The 10,930-nt window shown below is 28.3% G+C and overlaps 4 protein-coding genes across 7 annotated transcripts; 1 reads left to right on the top strand and 3 right to left on the bottom strand.

The window, feature by feature from the left end:
* Positions 1-456: 456 nt before the first annotated feature.
* On the bottom strand, positions 457-5,311 carry LOC124424917 (uncharacterized protein DDB_G0287625). Of its 3 annotated transcripts, XM_046964517.1 has the most exons (6): positions 5,058-5,311; positions 4,800-4,925; positions 1,366-3,095; positions 1,123-1,293; positions 915-1,055; positions 457-836 (listed from the first exon to the last, which is right to left on the bottom strand). In XM_046964517.1, the coding sequence occupies exons 3-6, from the start codon at positions 3,079-3,081 to the stop codon at positions 675-677; spliced, it is 2,190 nt and encodes a 729-aa protein (XP_046820473.1). In that variant the 5' UTR covers positions 3,082-3,095; positions 4,800-4,925; positions 5,058-5,311; the 3' UTR covers positions 457-674. The 3 variants fall into 3 exon arrangements, with proteins under 3 accessions (XP_046820473.1, XP_046820474.1, XP_046820475.1); XM_046964518.1 differs by lacking the exons at positions 4,800-4,925; positions 5,058-5,311 and adding an exon at positions 3,433-3,571; XM_046964519.1 differs by lacking the exons at positions 4,800-4,925; positions 5,058-5,311 and adding an exon at positions 3,436-3,566.
* Positions 3,432-4,544, bottom strand: LOC124424809 (phosphatidate cytidylyltransferase, mitochondrial). Its single transcript, XM_046964312.1, has one exon. It carries the CDS (start codon positions 4,542-4,544, stop codon positions 3,432-3,434), a length of 1,113 nt encoding a protein of 370 aa, XP_046820268.1.
* A 217-nt stretch (positions 5,312-5,528) lies between the features above and the next one.
* On the bottom strand, positions 5,529-7,905 carry LOC124424753 (translocating chain-associated membrane protein 1). 2 transcript variants are annotated; one of them, XM_046964234.1, is made up of 7 exons: positions 7,615-7,904; positions 7,040-7,219; positions 6,860-6,975; positions 6,574-6,786; positions 6,381-6,490; positions 6,015-6,302; positions 5,529-5,887 (listed from the first exon to the last, which is right to left on the bottom strand). In XM_046964234.1, the coding sequence occupies exons 1-7, from the start codon at positions 7,744-7,746 to the stop codon at positions 5,790-5,792; spliced, it is 1,137 nt and encodes a 378-aa protein (XP_046820190.1). In that variant the 5' UTR covers positions 7,747-7,904; the 3' UTR covers positions 5,529-5,789. The 2 variants fall into 2 exon arrangements, with proteins under 2 accessions (XP_046820190.1, XP_046820191.1); XM_046964235.1 differs by lacking the exon at positions 5,529-5,887 and adding an exon at positions 5,889-5,924 and having other exon boundaries at positions 7,615-7,905.
* Positions 7,906-8,017: 112 nt separating this feature from the next.
* Positions 8,018-10,243, top strand: LOC124424754 (COP9 signalosome complex subunit 6). Its single transcript, XM_046964236.1, has 6 exons — positions 8,018-8,169; positions 8,391-8,698; positions 8,780-9,063; positions 9,138-9,303; positions 9,381-9,574; positions 9,665-10,243. The coding sequence occupies exons 2-6, from the start codon at positions 8,440-8,442 to the stop codon at positions 9,803-9,805; spliced, it is 1,044 nt and encodes a 347-aa protein (XP_046820192.1). The 5' UTR covers positions 8,018-8,169; positions 8,391-8,439; the 3' UTR covers positions 9,806-10,243.
* The last annotated feature ends 687 nt before the right edge of the window (positions 10,244-10,930 follow it).

Raw genomic sequence — 10,930 nt, forward strand, 5'->3', positions numbered from 1 at the left:
ATAATAATAATAATAATAATAATAATAATAATAAGAGTAAAATACCAGGAATATTTATTTTTCAATGCTATGGAAACTAAAGTATAATTATATATATAATAAATTATTTAATACAATCATTATATTGTATAAATACAAAGTGCTATTTTATATACATGATAAATTAACATAATTCATAAGAGCAATGATTAATCAAACTTAATATATAATATATAACCAAGTAAATTTTGGTTATTACGAAATAATATTCATTTGAAAAATTATGTTTGTAAATTCATAACTATTACATATATATGTATCAATAGACCTTATTCTCAAGTGTTCTATAAGGCAATGATACTGTAACACGAAATTTTATTTAGCGGACACTAAAAATTTATAATGATCAATGTGGAAAAGTTTTTAAAGTATAGAAATTTAAATTAGTATATAATAAAAGTTTAGAAAAATGTCCTCTTGTACATACACACCCAATTTATTAAATAAAATCACTGTTGTACTAAAACAATTGATCACATATTAGTTTAAATATTTTTTAAAACTATTTATATATCTCTTAAACCAATGAAAATCTTTTCGTTTTATTGCTCTTCTTCAAGGCACTCAGCTGTAACTAATTATAATAATTAAAATTCCAAAAGTACAAGAGGTTTTTTAAGCTTTAGTTATAATAATTATATTTGCCCACGTGAAAATCTATCATTCAACATTTCTGCTTTCATTAAAACAGATCTCTTTTGTGAATGATCCATAAATCGATTAACTTGTAAATCAATATTACGATCGAACGGCCTCCTAGTTGGCAATCCTGCTGCTTTAGCTTCCTTTTCTTCTTTCTATAAAATATTGTTGATAAATGTGATGTCTACAATCAAATTAACAGTTTGAAATAAATTTAAATAAATTAAAAATACCTTTCTTTTCTTTTTAAGTTTGCTTTGATGTATTTCCAGCAAAGATTTTTCTTGTTTTTTAGTCTTCTTTGACTTTTCCTTAAGTAACCCAATGCAATCGGATTTATCTACACTGCGTAAAGTTGCTGCTTCTTCTTCTGACTAATAATATAAAAATATTTAGTTGTTAAAATGTTAAAACATATACCATATTATTTAATAGATATACTTTTCGTTTTCGAGCTTTCTCCACTGGAGTATCAGTCCAACAAGATCTATCAGACATATCTGGTCCAGGCCTTAATCTAAATTTTCGGGCGCGCAATCCAAAATCAGCTGCTCGAGCTGGAGGTAATTCCATCATCCACTTTTCACGTTTGTGTACAATATCCTCGGCAATCTTGAAAAATAAATATTTTTAACATACATTTATCAGCATCATAACAGTTGTAATGTAATAATTTTTCCTTACATCTTGTTTAATTTCATGAAAATAATGTATTCCAGGAGTTTGTAATTCCTGATAAGTATGGCCATTATTTGTAGTGCTATCATGAATTAAAGAAGATGATACTGTATCTTCATCTTCAAATTGTGAATACATAGCCATACGTTCTTCTTCATTAAGTAGTTTTATATCTTCAGGTATTATAGGGCCTATTAATCTACTTTTTGTATCCGCTTCATTTTGTTGTTGTTTAATTAAATGAGGTGGCAATGCTGGTCCAAAAGCAGCAATATCATCCATAGATTCATTAATATCTTTTGATGGACTGTGAGGTACTTGATATTCCTGATTTTCTTCTTCCAAATTTAAAGCACTCATTGTATTTGAGTTTTCATAATTATCCGAAGTATCTTCTATTTTTGGCAAACAAGGTCCAATGAAATCAATGCTAGTTACATTATCTTTATCACTAACTTTTTTAACGGTATTTTCTTTAGGTTCATGTTCTTCTGTACACAAGGATGTATACACATTTGTACTTTTTTTTTCATTAAATGTTTTAAGCTGTGGTGGTAACACTGGTCCATATGCACAAGTATTAGTTTTTTCATTAGACCCAAGTGTATCACATTCTACATCTTTTTCTTGTAATGATTTCATCTGTTTGTTCATTATAGATGTTGATTCTAAAGAGATGAAATCTAATAAAGTATCTGAAATGGCACTAGGATTATTATTACTTGAACTCAACAGTGTTGTACTGTTCTTGCAATTTACCTTTTGTAGTTCTTCCACATGTTCCTGATCAGGTGCTACTCGTTTATTTTTTACACATTCATATTGGCTTTTTAAGTGTTCTCTTCTTACTTTGGTCTTATGATAATATGAAGATGAACACAAACTTCTAGAATCTGAAATATCAGATATATTTTCATCTGTTTCTGATAGAACATCAAAATCGGATAAATCTAAATCTTTACAATCTTGTATATCTAATGGAGTAGCCGCTTTACAAACTTTATTCAATGACATTGAATGAGGTCCATTATCATCATGAATCTGATCAATATTTTCATGTGCACTATATTCATTTTCTAAATGCTGTAATCGTTTATCTTTGGTCTTCTTAAAGGACTCGTGTTTTCCATGTTCATTTCGAGATTTTTCATTATCCGATGATTTTAATCGATTTGATTGACACGATCTATCCCGACTTTTATGTCGAGAATATTTATGTCTATCGTGATACTTGCTTCGGTATCTGTCAACCGACGATCTATCATCGTAACTTCTATCACGAGAACGTTCTCGGGAATGTTTACGATGATCATTACGATCTCGTTCTCTAGAGTGCTTCAAATCTCTGGATTTATCTTTTGAGTCCATTGAATATTTGAGATTTTTTTCTCCTGATGCAGAATCACTTTCTTTTGTACCTCTATAATCCTTATACGTTCCATATTTTGTATGTTTTACAATATGCCTAGACTCTTTTTCATCTGCGTCTCGTTCTCTTGATCGTTGAGATTCTTTTCTATTAGTTTCATGTTTAGATCTTTCTTTTCTATCGCGATAATTCTTATCCTCTAAATGGGATCTGCGTTTTGATTTCTTCCTAGGTGACTTCTCTTTACTCACGGTGTCTGGGATTATAGTTGCATCTTTACGAGTAGCTTCAAAACGAAATCGGCGTCCGTCATCGCTATCCTGGCTTTCAGAATCCGTATCCATCGATGTCATAGTTTAATTATTTACTGAAAATATAACAAATTTATAAATGTCAGTTTTAATTAACATAATGTACATTACATGCAGAAAGTTACTTCATAATTTAATTTTTATGCGAAGATTCATACAATATTTTGTTGATATTAAAACATATCGATAAAATTAAAAAACAAAAAAAAAAAAGAAAGAACACTTGATTAACATAATTGAGATATTAAAACATCGAATTTCAGGCATTAAGTAATAGCTATAAAGAAAAGTTAGAAATGCAATAGTACTAGACCATTTTATTTACTACACAGATGTTAGAAAATTTTACATGTGATGATAGATTCAAAATACAACTAGAAGAGATGTAATTACTACTCTAGGCGTTTGTCAGTATCCTTAGCCTCTGTTTGCTTCTTCACAACAGTGTCAACTAGTTTGCTAATTTTTTCTGATTTTGATTCAAGAGGAATACTCGTCTCTGAGTTTGACTGTAACATCTTCTTGACTTTTGCACCACTATATTTAATGGATTTTATAAATCCAGCTGTCACAATTCCTTTTAAACTTTGAGTAACACTAGATTTCCAGACGATTTCTTTTAAACATCGTTCCAATATTTCACAGCATTCAGGATCATATGCAATAGCACGTAAACAGTCTTCCGTATCCTTTGATCTTGGACCTAGTGACCATGCTCTTACTAGCTTTATTTGAGGTGTTCGGGGTAATTGATTTAAGTGATGTATTTTAGTTGCTGGATTTGTATCTTGTTGACACATTACTGTCAGTTGTTCGGATTTTGGAAAATCTATGTATTGTTCATAATGTTGTAAAATTGGTGCATACAATTCTTTGAAATTTTTTAATTGTGGAATAACAATGTTGTGCACTTTCTCTTTATTTTCTCCAAAAATCATACGAAAATCACCGTTATAAGATAATCCAGCAATAACTTTATAAAAATCTGTTTCAGTAAAATGTTCAGGAAGTAATAAAAGCGCTGTGCGAACAGCAGAATGTAAATTTTGCACAAGAGCCATGCGTATCTGAGAATATTCATTTGGTTCTATCAATACTTCTACGGGCTTATGCAATCTTCCTGCTATATATAAATCATTCCAATCTAGTAAATCCTCTATTAGAGAAATATCAGACATTACTCCATATTTAATGGTTTGTCCTGTGACTGTTTTTACCAAAGTATTGTAATACATTTTTGCACCCCAATTTTCTTGTAAATTGGCAATAAATTTATATCCAAGATACCTCAATGGCATAGCATAATGTTTCGGATTAAGTTTTATATTTTCTGCATGCCATTTGTTTGGATTTTGTACAACAAATATAAGGTCCAACATTTTATTTTCATGATTATTTAACTGTTTAAATGCACCAGATCCATATGCAAAGCAGAATTTTATATTTTTTGGGAATTCGTTAAGAATTCTTCTCAAATTAGATAACTCAGATATTTTCTCTAGCATTTTGTAGATTAAAATACTAACCAAAGTTTACAAAAATATTAAACGTCTGCTATCTTATGTACTTCTCTTATAGTCATATATAAATATTACTCTTATTAATTTTTTTTTTTTTTTATAAATATCTGTATTTTATGATACTATTTGATATTAAAGACCTCCTAACGGGGTCAATGTTAGCACAAACCATAGGAATTTGTGGCGATTTTTCAGAGTCAATAAAATATACTGTCGGACAATACTTTAAGTAATTGGCACCTGTTTTGTTATGATAATTCTTCATGAATGGTATCTTCCAAGGCCGTCCGAACGGATGAACACAAGATAAACGAGATTTGCCACTATCTGCTTCCTTTTTCAACGAAGGTTCATTCACTACCTAACCTATAAATTCAAGTGGTGAAATATCGATGTGACTATAAGAAATATTTATTAGACATAAAACATTATTCAAATAAATGAAAAATTAAATTAATATAGATGAGAATAAAAAAATGTGCAGAAGAAAAAACACACCCTCGATAAATATTACTTATCCTGATGCAAGCACACATACGTGTCGTAATCTTAAAAAGCGATATAAATTATTCCAAATTTCCTTCTCTACGGTCGAATAAAACAAATAAAATTTAAAAATTTTATAACTTTATACGAATGATTCTAAATATAAGTTCACACATTTCATACGAAACACACTTCGCACATTAAAAATTTGGACAATAAGCTTTATGAATCTTCTATGAGATCATACGAGAAATAATCAAAGAACGTATAAGAACAAGTTTTCGATAACCTTTCATATTTTCATTACAGATGACGCTATTGTCAACTTTTATTTATGTCTTTCTTATCGACGAAATTTTTCTAGAAAAAAAATATACTTATCTACTATCGATAAAAAAGTATTTTAATATTAGAAAAAGATACTAATTAATAAAGACACTTTTATATCATTTTTATGAATTTAGAAAACGACAAATGCGATAATTATATAAAAAGATTTTATTTTCGTAATTAGAATATTTAATATACATAGGTTGTGAAGATGTTTTTATGATTTCCTTGAATTACATTAAAATTTAATTTCTTTTATGAATCCTATGGTTAAGGAAGAACCTATATATTTCGGAATATTCACTTTTTGATACTGATTATACAGAAGTGAATGATATCTGATATTTAATCAGCCTTATACAGTTTTATTAAATATGTGTGTGTGTGTGTGTGTGTGTATGTGTATATAAGAAGTTATTTTGCTTTCGTAGAAGAACGAGATCTTAAATTCTTTTTAGTTGCTTGATCTACTTCAGGTAATTCATCATCTTCAGACAAGGTTGATTTTTTACCTAAAAATACAAGTTATAATAAAACTTGATATTTAATCTGTATTTTTAATTAAAAATACAGATTAAATATCAAATGTAAATATCTTATAAATCGAAATATCTTAACTTATTTTATATTTAAACTCACCTTCCTTTTTTTTCAATTTTTGTTTTGGTTTTATTTTCGTAATGACAGGAGTTGTATTCTCTCGAGCGCGTTTAATTTGTCTCATAACAAATTTATGTAAAAGATAAATTTGGAAAAATATAATCACACTTAAAACAGTGTATTGTACAATCGGAATATTGAAGTTTCCAGTGGAGTAATCAAATGAACTTTCAATTTGATTGAATCCATAAAAAAATACTATAAATGTAAGCACTAAAGATGCAATACGAACAAACACATATATTGAATTGGCGATCAGGAACCATACTGTAAAAAATTTAATAATATTATTTTCAATTAGTAAGATTATATGCATAAAGAATATAAATGATTTATGAAACTCACTTCTTGTTACATTTTCTTTCTGATTAACAAAGTGATTAATTCTTGCACCATGTAGTAAAACATCTCCAGTATAATGAAGAACAAATAATATTATGCCTACTTGTTGGAAACTGTAATAATTATAATAAAGAATAAATAATATTAATAATATTAATAATTCAAGTATCTAAATGAAATTATAAAATTTTCATACTTCAGGAAATAGGCTGTAAAAGTGAAGAGCAATCCTACAGTAGTATATATAACACGTTGTGCAATATCTTCTTTTTTTATTCTTTGAAAATATAATTCTGGGTAACAATGTAACCAGTAAGAAAGTTGTCCAATAAAAAATAACTTTAAGGAGAAAGATAAGAGTATTGGATAATCCAACCATAAGGAAGTTATATTTAATAATAAATTATCTCTGAAACATTAACAAGTTATAAATACGGAGATTCCATTTAAATTAACATATAATAAAAGATATAACTTTTTACCTGATTATAATATCAATGCCCCAAATAACGGACAGCAGATAAAATAGTACCAATTGACTGGATTCATTGAACTTTGCAAGTTTTACTTTGCTTAAGTGAAGTCGTTTTGATATTTTCTACAAAGAATAGAATAATCATTTTATAATATAAAAATCCTTTTCTATATATAATGATACTTACATCAAATATATATTCTTGGAATACAGCATGCATTACAATAATTATTAAGAAATAAAAAAATACAGCACATGCATCTTTCCATCCAATTGTATATTTTTGTGGTAATATCAGATCATCAGTAGCTGCTGTAGATATATTATGATGTATGGCAATAAATGTATAAGCCCATGGTGATGTAACCTGCAATTTACGTTTAAAAACTTTTAAACTTTAATAAAAAAATTTATATATTCGTAAAAATTATTTTAAAGATTTATGTATTTATATGTAGAAATAATATATTATAAAATGAAATAATCATTAATAATTATTGATGATTTATTAATTAATCCGAATGATAAAAGTAAATTGAAGTAAATTAAGAAATTCGTGTTATTGAGTAACATATGTTCATTATGTACTGACTTAATTTGACTTGTCAAAGTCAAATATTATTATTGAAATGTTTAATAATCTTCATAGGAACTTCGTGATTTCTATTATGTATACAAATGAAATAATACATAGAAAAAAAAATTACGAAAAATTGATGTTCGTTTAATTATGTGTATGAACTAAATAATACGGCCACTGACCTGTACCATTAAACCGATTACAAAAACCATAGCTATGCAGGAAACGATATCGGCGTGATTTTGAATAATAAATTCATGACTGAATATCGGTGGATTCTTGTTAGAATTTTTTCGGCCTTTTATTGCAACCATTTTTGTAAAAAATCACTTTTGTTGGACGCGATAGTTTTGAATCGTAGAGTTACGAGCGGTACCTCGTATCTTACTACCGCTCACCACCGCATTCAGGCTGACTACTAACTTCTACTGACCATTCACTACTTTACGTGGCTCCCGGTTTAAAAATGTGTGACCACGTTCAACCACGTTGTCGATAGGAGGTCTGTTAACGTTTCAATAATCATCAACATTAGTTTCTTTTTTAAACATCACGCGGAGCTAGTGTATCCCAAATTTTCACCGATCTTTAACGCCAGATAGCGCGCTCGTCAACCACGACATTAGCGAACATAAGTGAACTATTATTCCATATAAGCTTACTTTTTTGTACATTTGAGGTGATCGTCGTGAACGTAGGACGTTCTATTTTCTCAAGCAACGAGACAAATACAGAAAGTACGTTATTATTATTTTCATCACAAAGTTGTTAACCATCGAATTATTGATGGTTAACATCAATCACATGCGTGATTAAAATTTATACAAAATGAATATTGTTTGTCTTATTTTCTATAATAAATTTTCTATGTCATGCAGAGTCTTATATTGTTGATTTGCAATCGTTTTGCATTTCATTGATATTACTTATTCTTTTTTTTTTTTTTTTTTTTATTAAGGCATCGATAAAAATACCGTCCAAGAGGGCTATTCAGCCTTTTTGATAATATGAATGAGTCTAAGCAAAGAAGTAGCGATATGGAAGTGGATGATAATAATGTAGCTCCGGTGGAAATACCAATGGAAGTTGACGAAGATACATCAGAGAGAGATCCCAAAGCATCTGCTAATCTTACAAGTGCGATCAAAGTCATGGCATCTTCTGGTACAGTTGGTTCAGTGTCTATCAGTTTACATCCTCTGGTTATCATGAATGTTAGCGAACATTGGACTAGATTAAGAGCTCAGGAAGGAGCTGAACAATTAGGTAGGTTGATCTTGCATTATTTATTTTCTTATTAGCTTAGGCCTATAATCGAATGATTAAAATGACAAATTTCTTTTTCAGTATATGGAGCATTAATAGGAAAACAAAAAGGACGTAATATAGAGATTATGAATTCCTTTGAATTATTGTTTACATGCATTGGCGACGATGTTATCATTGATAGGGATTACTATAATACAAAAGAGGAACAATTTAAACAAGTCTTTAGTGAAATGGATTTTCTTGGATGGTATACCACAGGAGATATGCCTAATGAGAGAGATATTAGAGTACACAAACAGATTTGTGAAATCAATGAAAGTCCAGTATTATTAAAATTGGATCCAAGACCAAAAAATACAGATGTAAGAGAAACTTCATGGAACTATTGATTTTTAGAATACATAAAAACGTTCTGTATAATGTATATTTTTTGCAGAAATTATCTGTTTCCATGTATGAGTCTGTGATTGATTTAGTTAATGGAGAAGCTACTATGCTATTTGTTCCATTGACTTATACATTAGCTACAGAAGAAGCAGAAAGGATTGGAGTTGATCATGTTGCAAGAATGTGCAGCAATGAACAGGGAGAAAGTTCTTTGGGTAAAATTCTTTTTGCCTATTAAAAGTTATAATCTTTTACTTTACAAATTTCATATAATTTTTCTTAAATATTTTAGTGGCAAAACATTTGGCAGCTCAACATAGTGCTATCAAAATGTTACACTCGAGAGTTAAATTAGTATTAAGATATGTACAAGCGGTACAGAATGGCGAATTAAAAGGAAATCATGAAGTATTAAGAGCTGCCTGTTCTCTTGGATATCGTTTGCCTGTTTTAAATAATCCTAAATTTAAAGCTGATTTTTATAATGTATGTATTTAAATATCCTTTTATTTATTTATTTTTTCCTTCTATATTACATTTATGCAAGTATAATGATTTATTTATATTTTATTTCAGCAATGCAATGATTTTGGTCTGATAACATACTTGGGCATTATAACCAAAGGTTGCAATAATATAAATCAATTTGTAAACAAATTCAATATACTCTATGATAGACAAGGTGTTGGTCGGCGTTTGCGAAGTTTGTTTTTTTGATAAGTGAATGGAACTTCTTGTTTTTTTCTTTTTTTTTTTTTTTTTTTTTTTTTTTTATACTTTCCTTTTCTTATTCCTAATTAAGATAATAAACTCAGGATTTGGAAAATGAAATCATCAGTGCAATTGGTGAGTAAATTTTGCAGAATGATGAAGTATATTGTATTGAATATGGAATAAAGCTCTAAGCAGGTACACTTAATTATAGTTTTATAAGTTAATTGACTGAAGTAAGATGTTTCACTTATATAAAAAGTAAAAAGCAAAACATAACGAAGGGTATTTATGATACTTATAGAAAATATTTATATACCTTCTTCATATGCTTTGATTTAGAAACAATAAACCAGGAATGCGGTATCTCATTAACTGTGCTGTAGGATATATAAACTATCTTTAAGATGTAAAGTCAATAAAGCCTGTGATGCATTGTGTGAATCATATTGCTTTACTTCACATTCAGTTTTGTATTAGGTAATAAACAATATTGAAAGAACAATTTAATATAACTTATTGAACAATAATTCAATAAAATTTTATATATCGATTATGTAATTGAACGTGTCGATTTATAGACAAATTTGTTGAAATAAATTAGGCTTTCGTTATTATAATATAAAAAAATAATTCATAGTTTTTACATAAATCTATAGGGTCACATATGTTCAATACAAACATAATATAATATGTTCAAAAATGAGATATATGTAAATAGTACATAAGAGAGAATTTTTTGATGAATACTTTCACTCGTTGTTTTGTAATGGAAGACCTTGTGTTAATAGACGCATTTTCCTTCACAGGCTACATTAATATCTAATTCATATAAGTAGATGTATACAAATTATTTGATATATAAAAAGCAGCCTGTATATTTGTTTATAAAATATGACAAAAAGTTTTTCTAAAATTCTATTCATTGTTATAATATCTCAGCTATATAAAGTTGTAAACCACAAAGATTATTCACCAAATAGGAAGTTTTCTGATCAAAATCCTTCAATTTTTTTTATCAAATTTCGATAAGATTGAGGTTTGCAACCTTATTTGCTTGAACTATTTATTATTCTTAACTAGAGCTTATTGTATTGTGCAGAGTTTTATTTATAGTAAAAGCAGCATTCT

The sequence above is a fragment of the Vespa crabro genome, chromosome 6, assembly GCF_910589235.1.
Source record: "Vespa crabro chromosome 6, iyVesCrab1.2, whole genome shotgun sequence".
Classification (NCBI taxonomy): domain Eukaryota; kingdom Metazoa; phylum Arthropoda; class Insecta; order Hymenoptera; family Vespidae; genus Vespa; species Vespa crabro.

Excerpts from the sequence above, each read along its gene's own strand:
- LOC124424917 (XM_046964517.1), bottom strand. The coding sequence starts at position 3,081 with ATGACATCGATGGATACGGATTCTGAAAGCCAGGATAGCGATGACGGA. Across the intron at positions 1,056-1,122 it reads AGAAAGCTCGAAAACGAAAA|TCAGAAGAAGAAGCAGCAAC; the intron begins GTATATCTATTA and ends TTATATTATTAG. Across the intron at positions 837-914 it reads AACTTAAAAAGAAAAGAAAG|AAAGAAGAAAAGGAAGCTAA; the intron begins GTATTTTTAATT and ends AATATTTTATAG.
- LOC124424809 (XM_046964312.1), bottom strand. The coding sequence starts at position 4,544 with ATGCTAGAGAAAATATCTGAGTTATCTAATTTGAGAAGAATTCTTAAC.
- LOC124424753 (XM_046964234.1), bottom strand. The coding sequence starts at position 7,746 with ATGGTTGCAATAAAAGGCCGAAAAAATTCTAACAAGAATCCACCGATA. Across the intron at positions 6,491-6,573 it reads TTTACAGCCTATTTCCTGAA|TTTCCAACAAGTAGGCATAA; the intron begins GTATGAAAATTT and ends TAATTATTACAG. Across the intron at positions 6,303-6,380 it reads GAAAGAAAATGTAACAAGAA|TATGGTTCCTGATCGCCAAT; the intron begins GTGAGTTTCATA and ends AATTTTTTACAG.
- LOC124424754 (XM_046964236.1), top strand. The coding sequence starts at position 8,440 with ATGAATGAGTCTAAGCAAAGAAGTAGCGATATGGAAGTGGATGATAAT. Across the intron at positions 8,699-8,779 it reads GGAAGGAGCTGAACAATTAG|TATATGGAGCATTAATAGGA; the intron begins GTAGGTTGATCT and ends TTTCTTTTTCAG. Across the intron at positions 9,304-9,380 it reads ACAGGGAGAAAGTTCTTTGG|TGGCAAAACATTTGGCAGCT; the intron begins GTAAAATTCTTT and ends TAAATATTTTAG.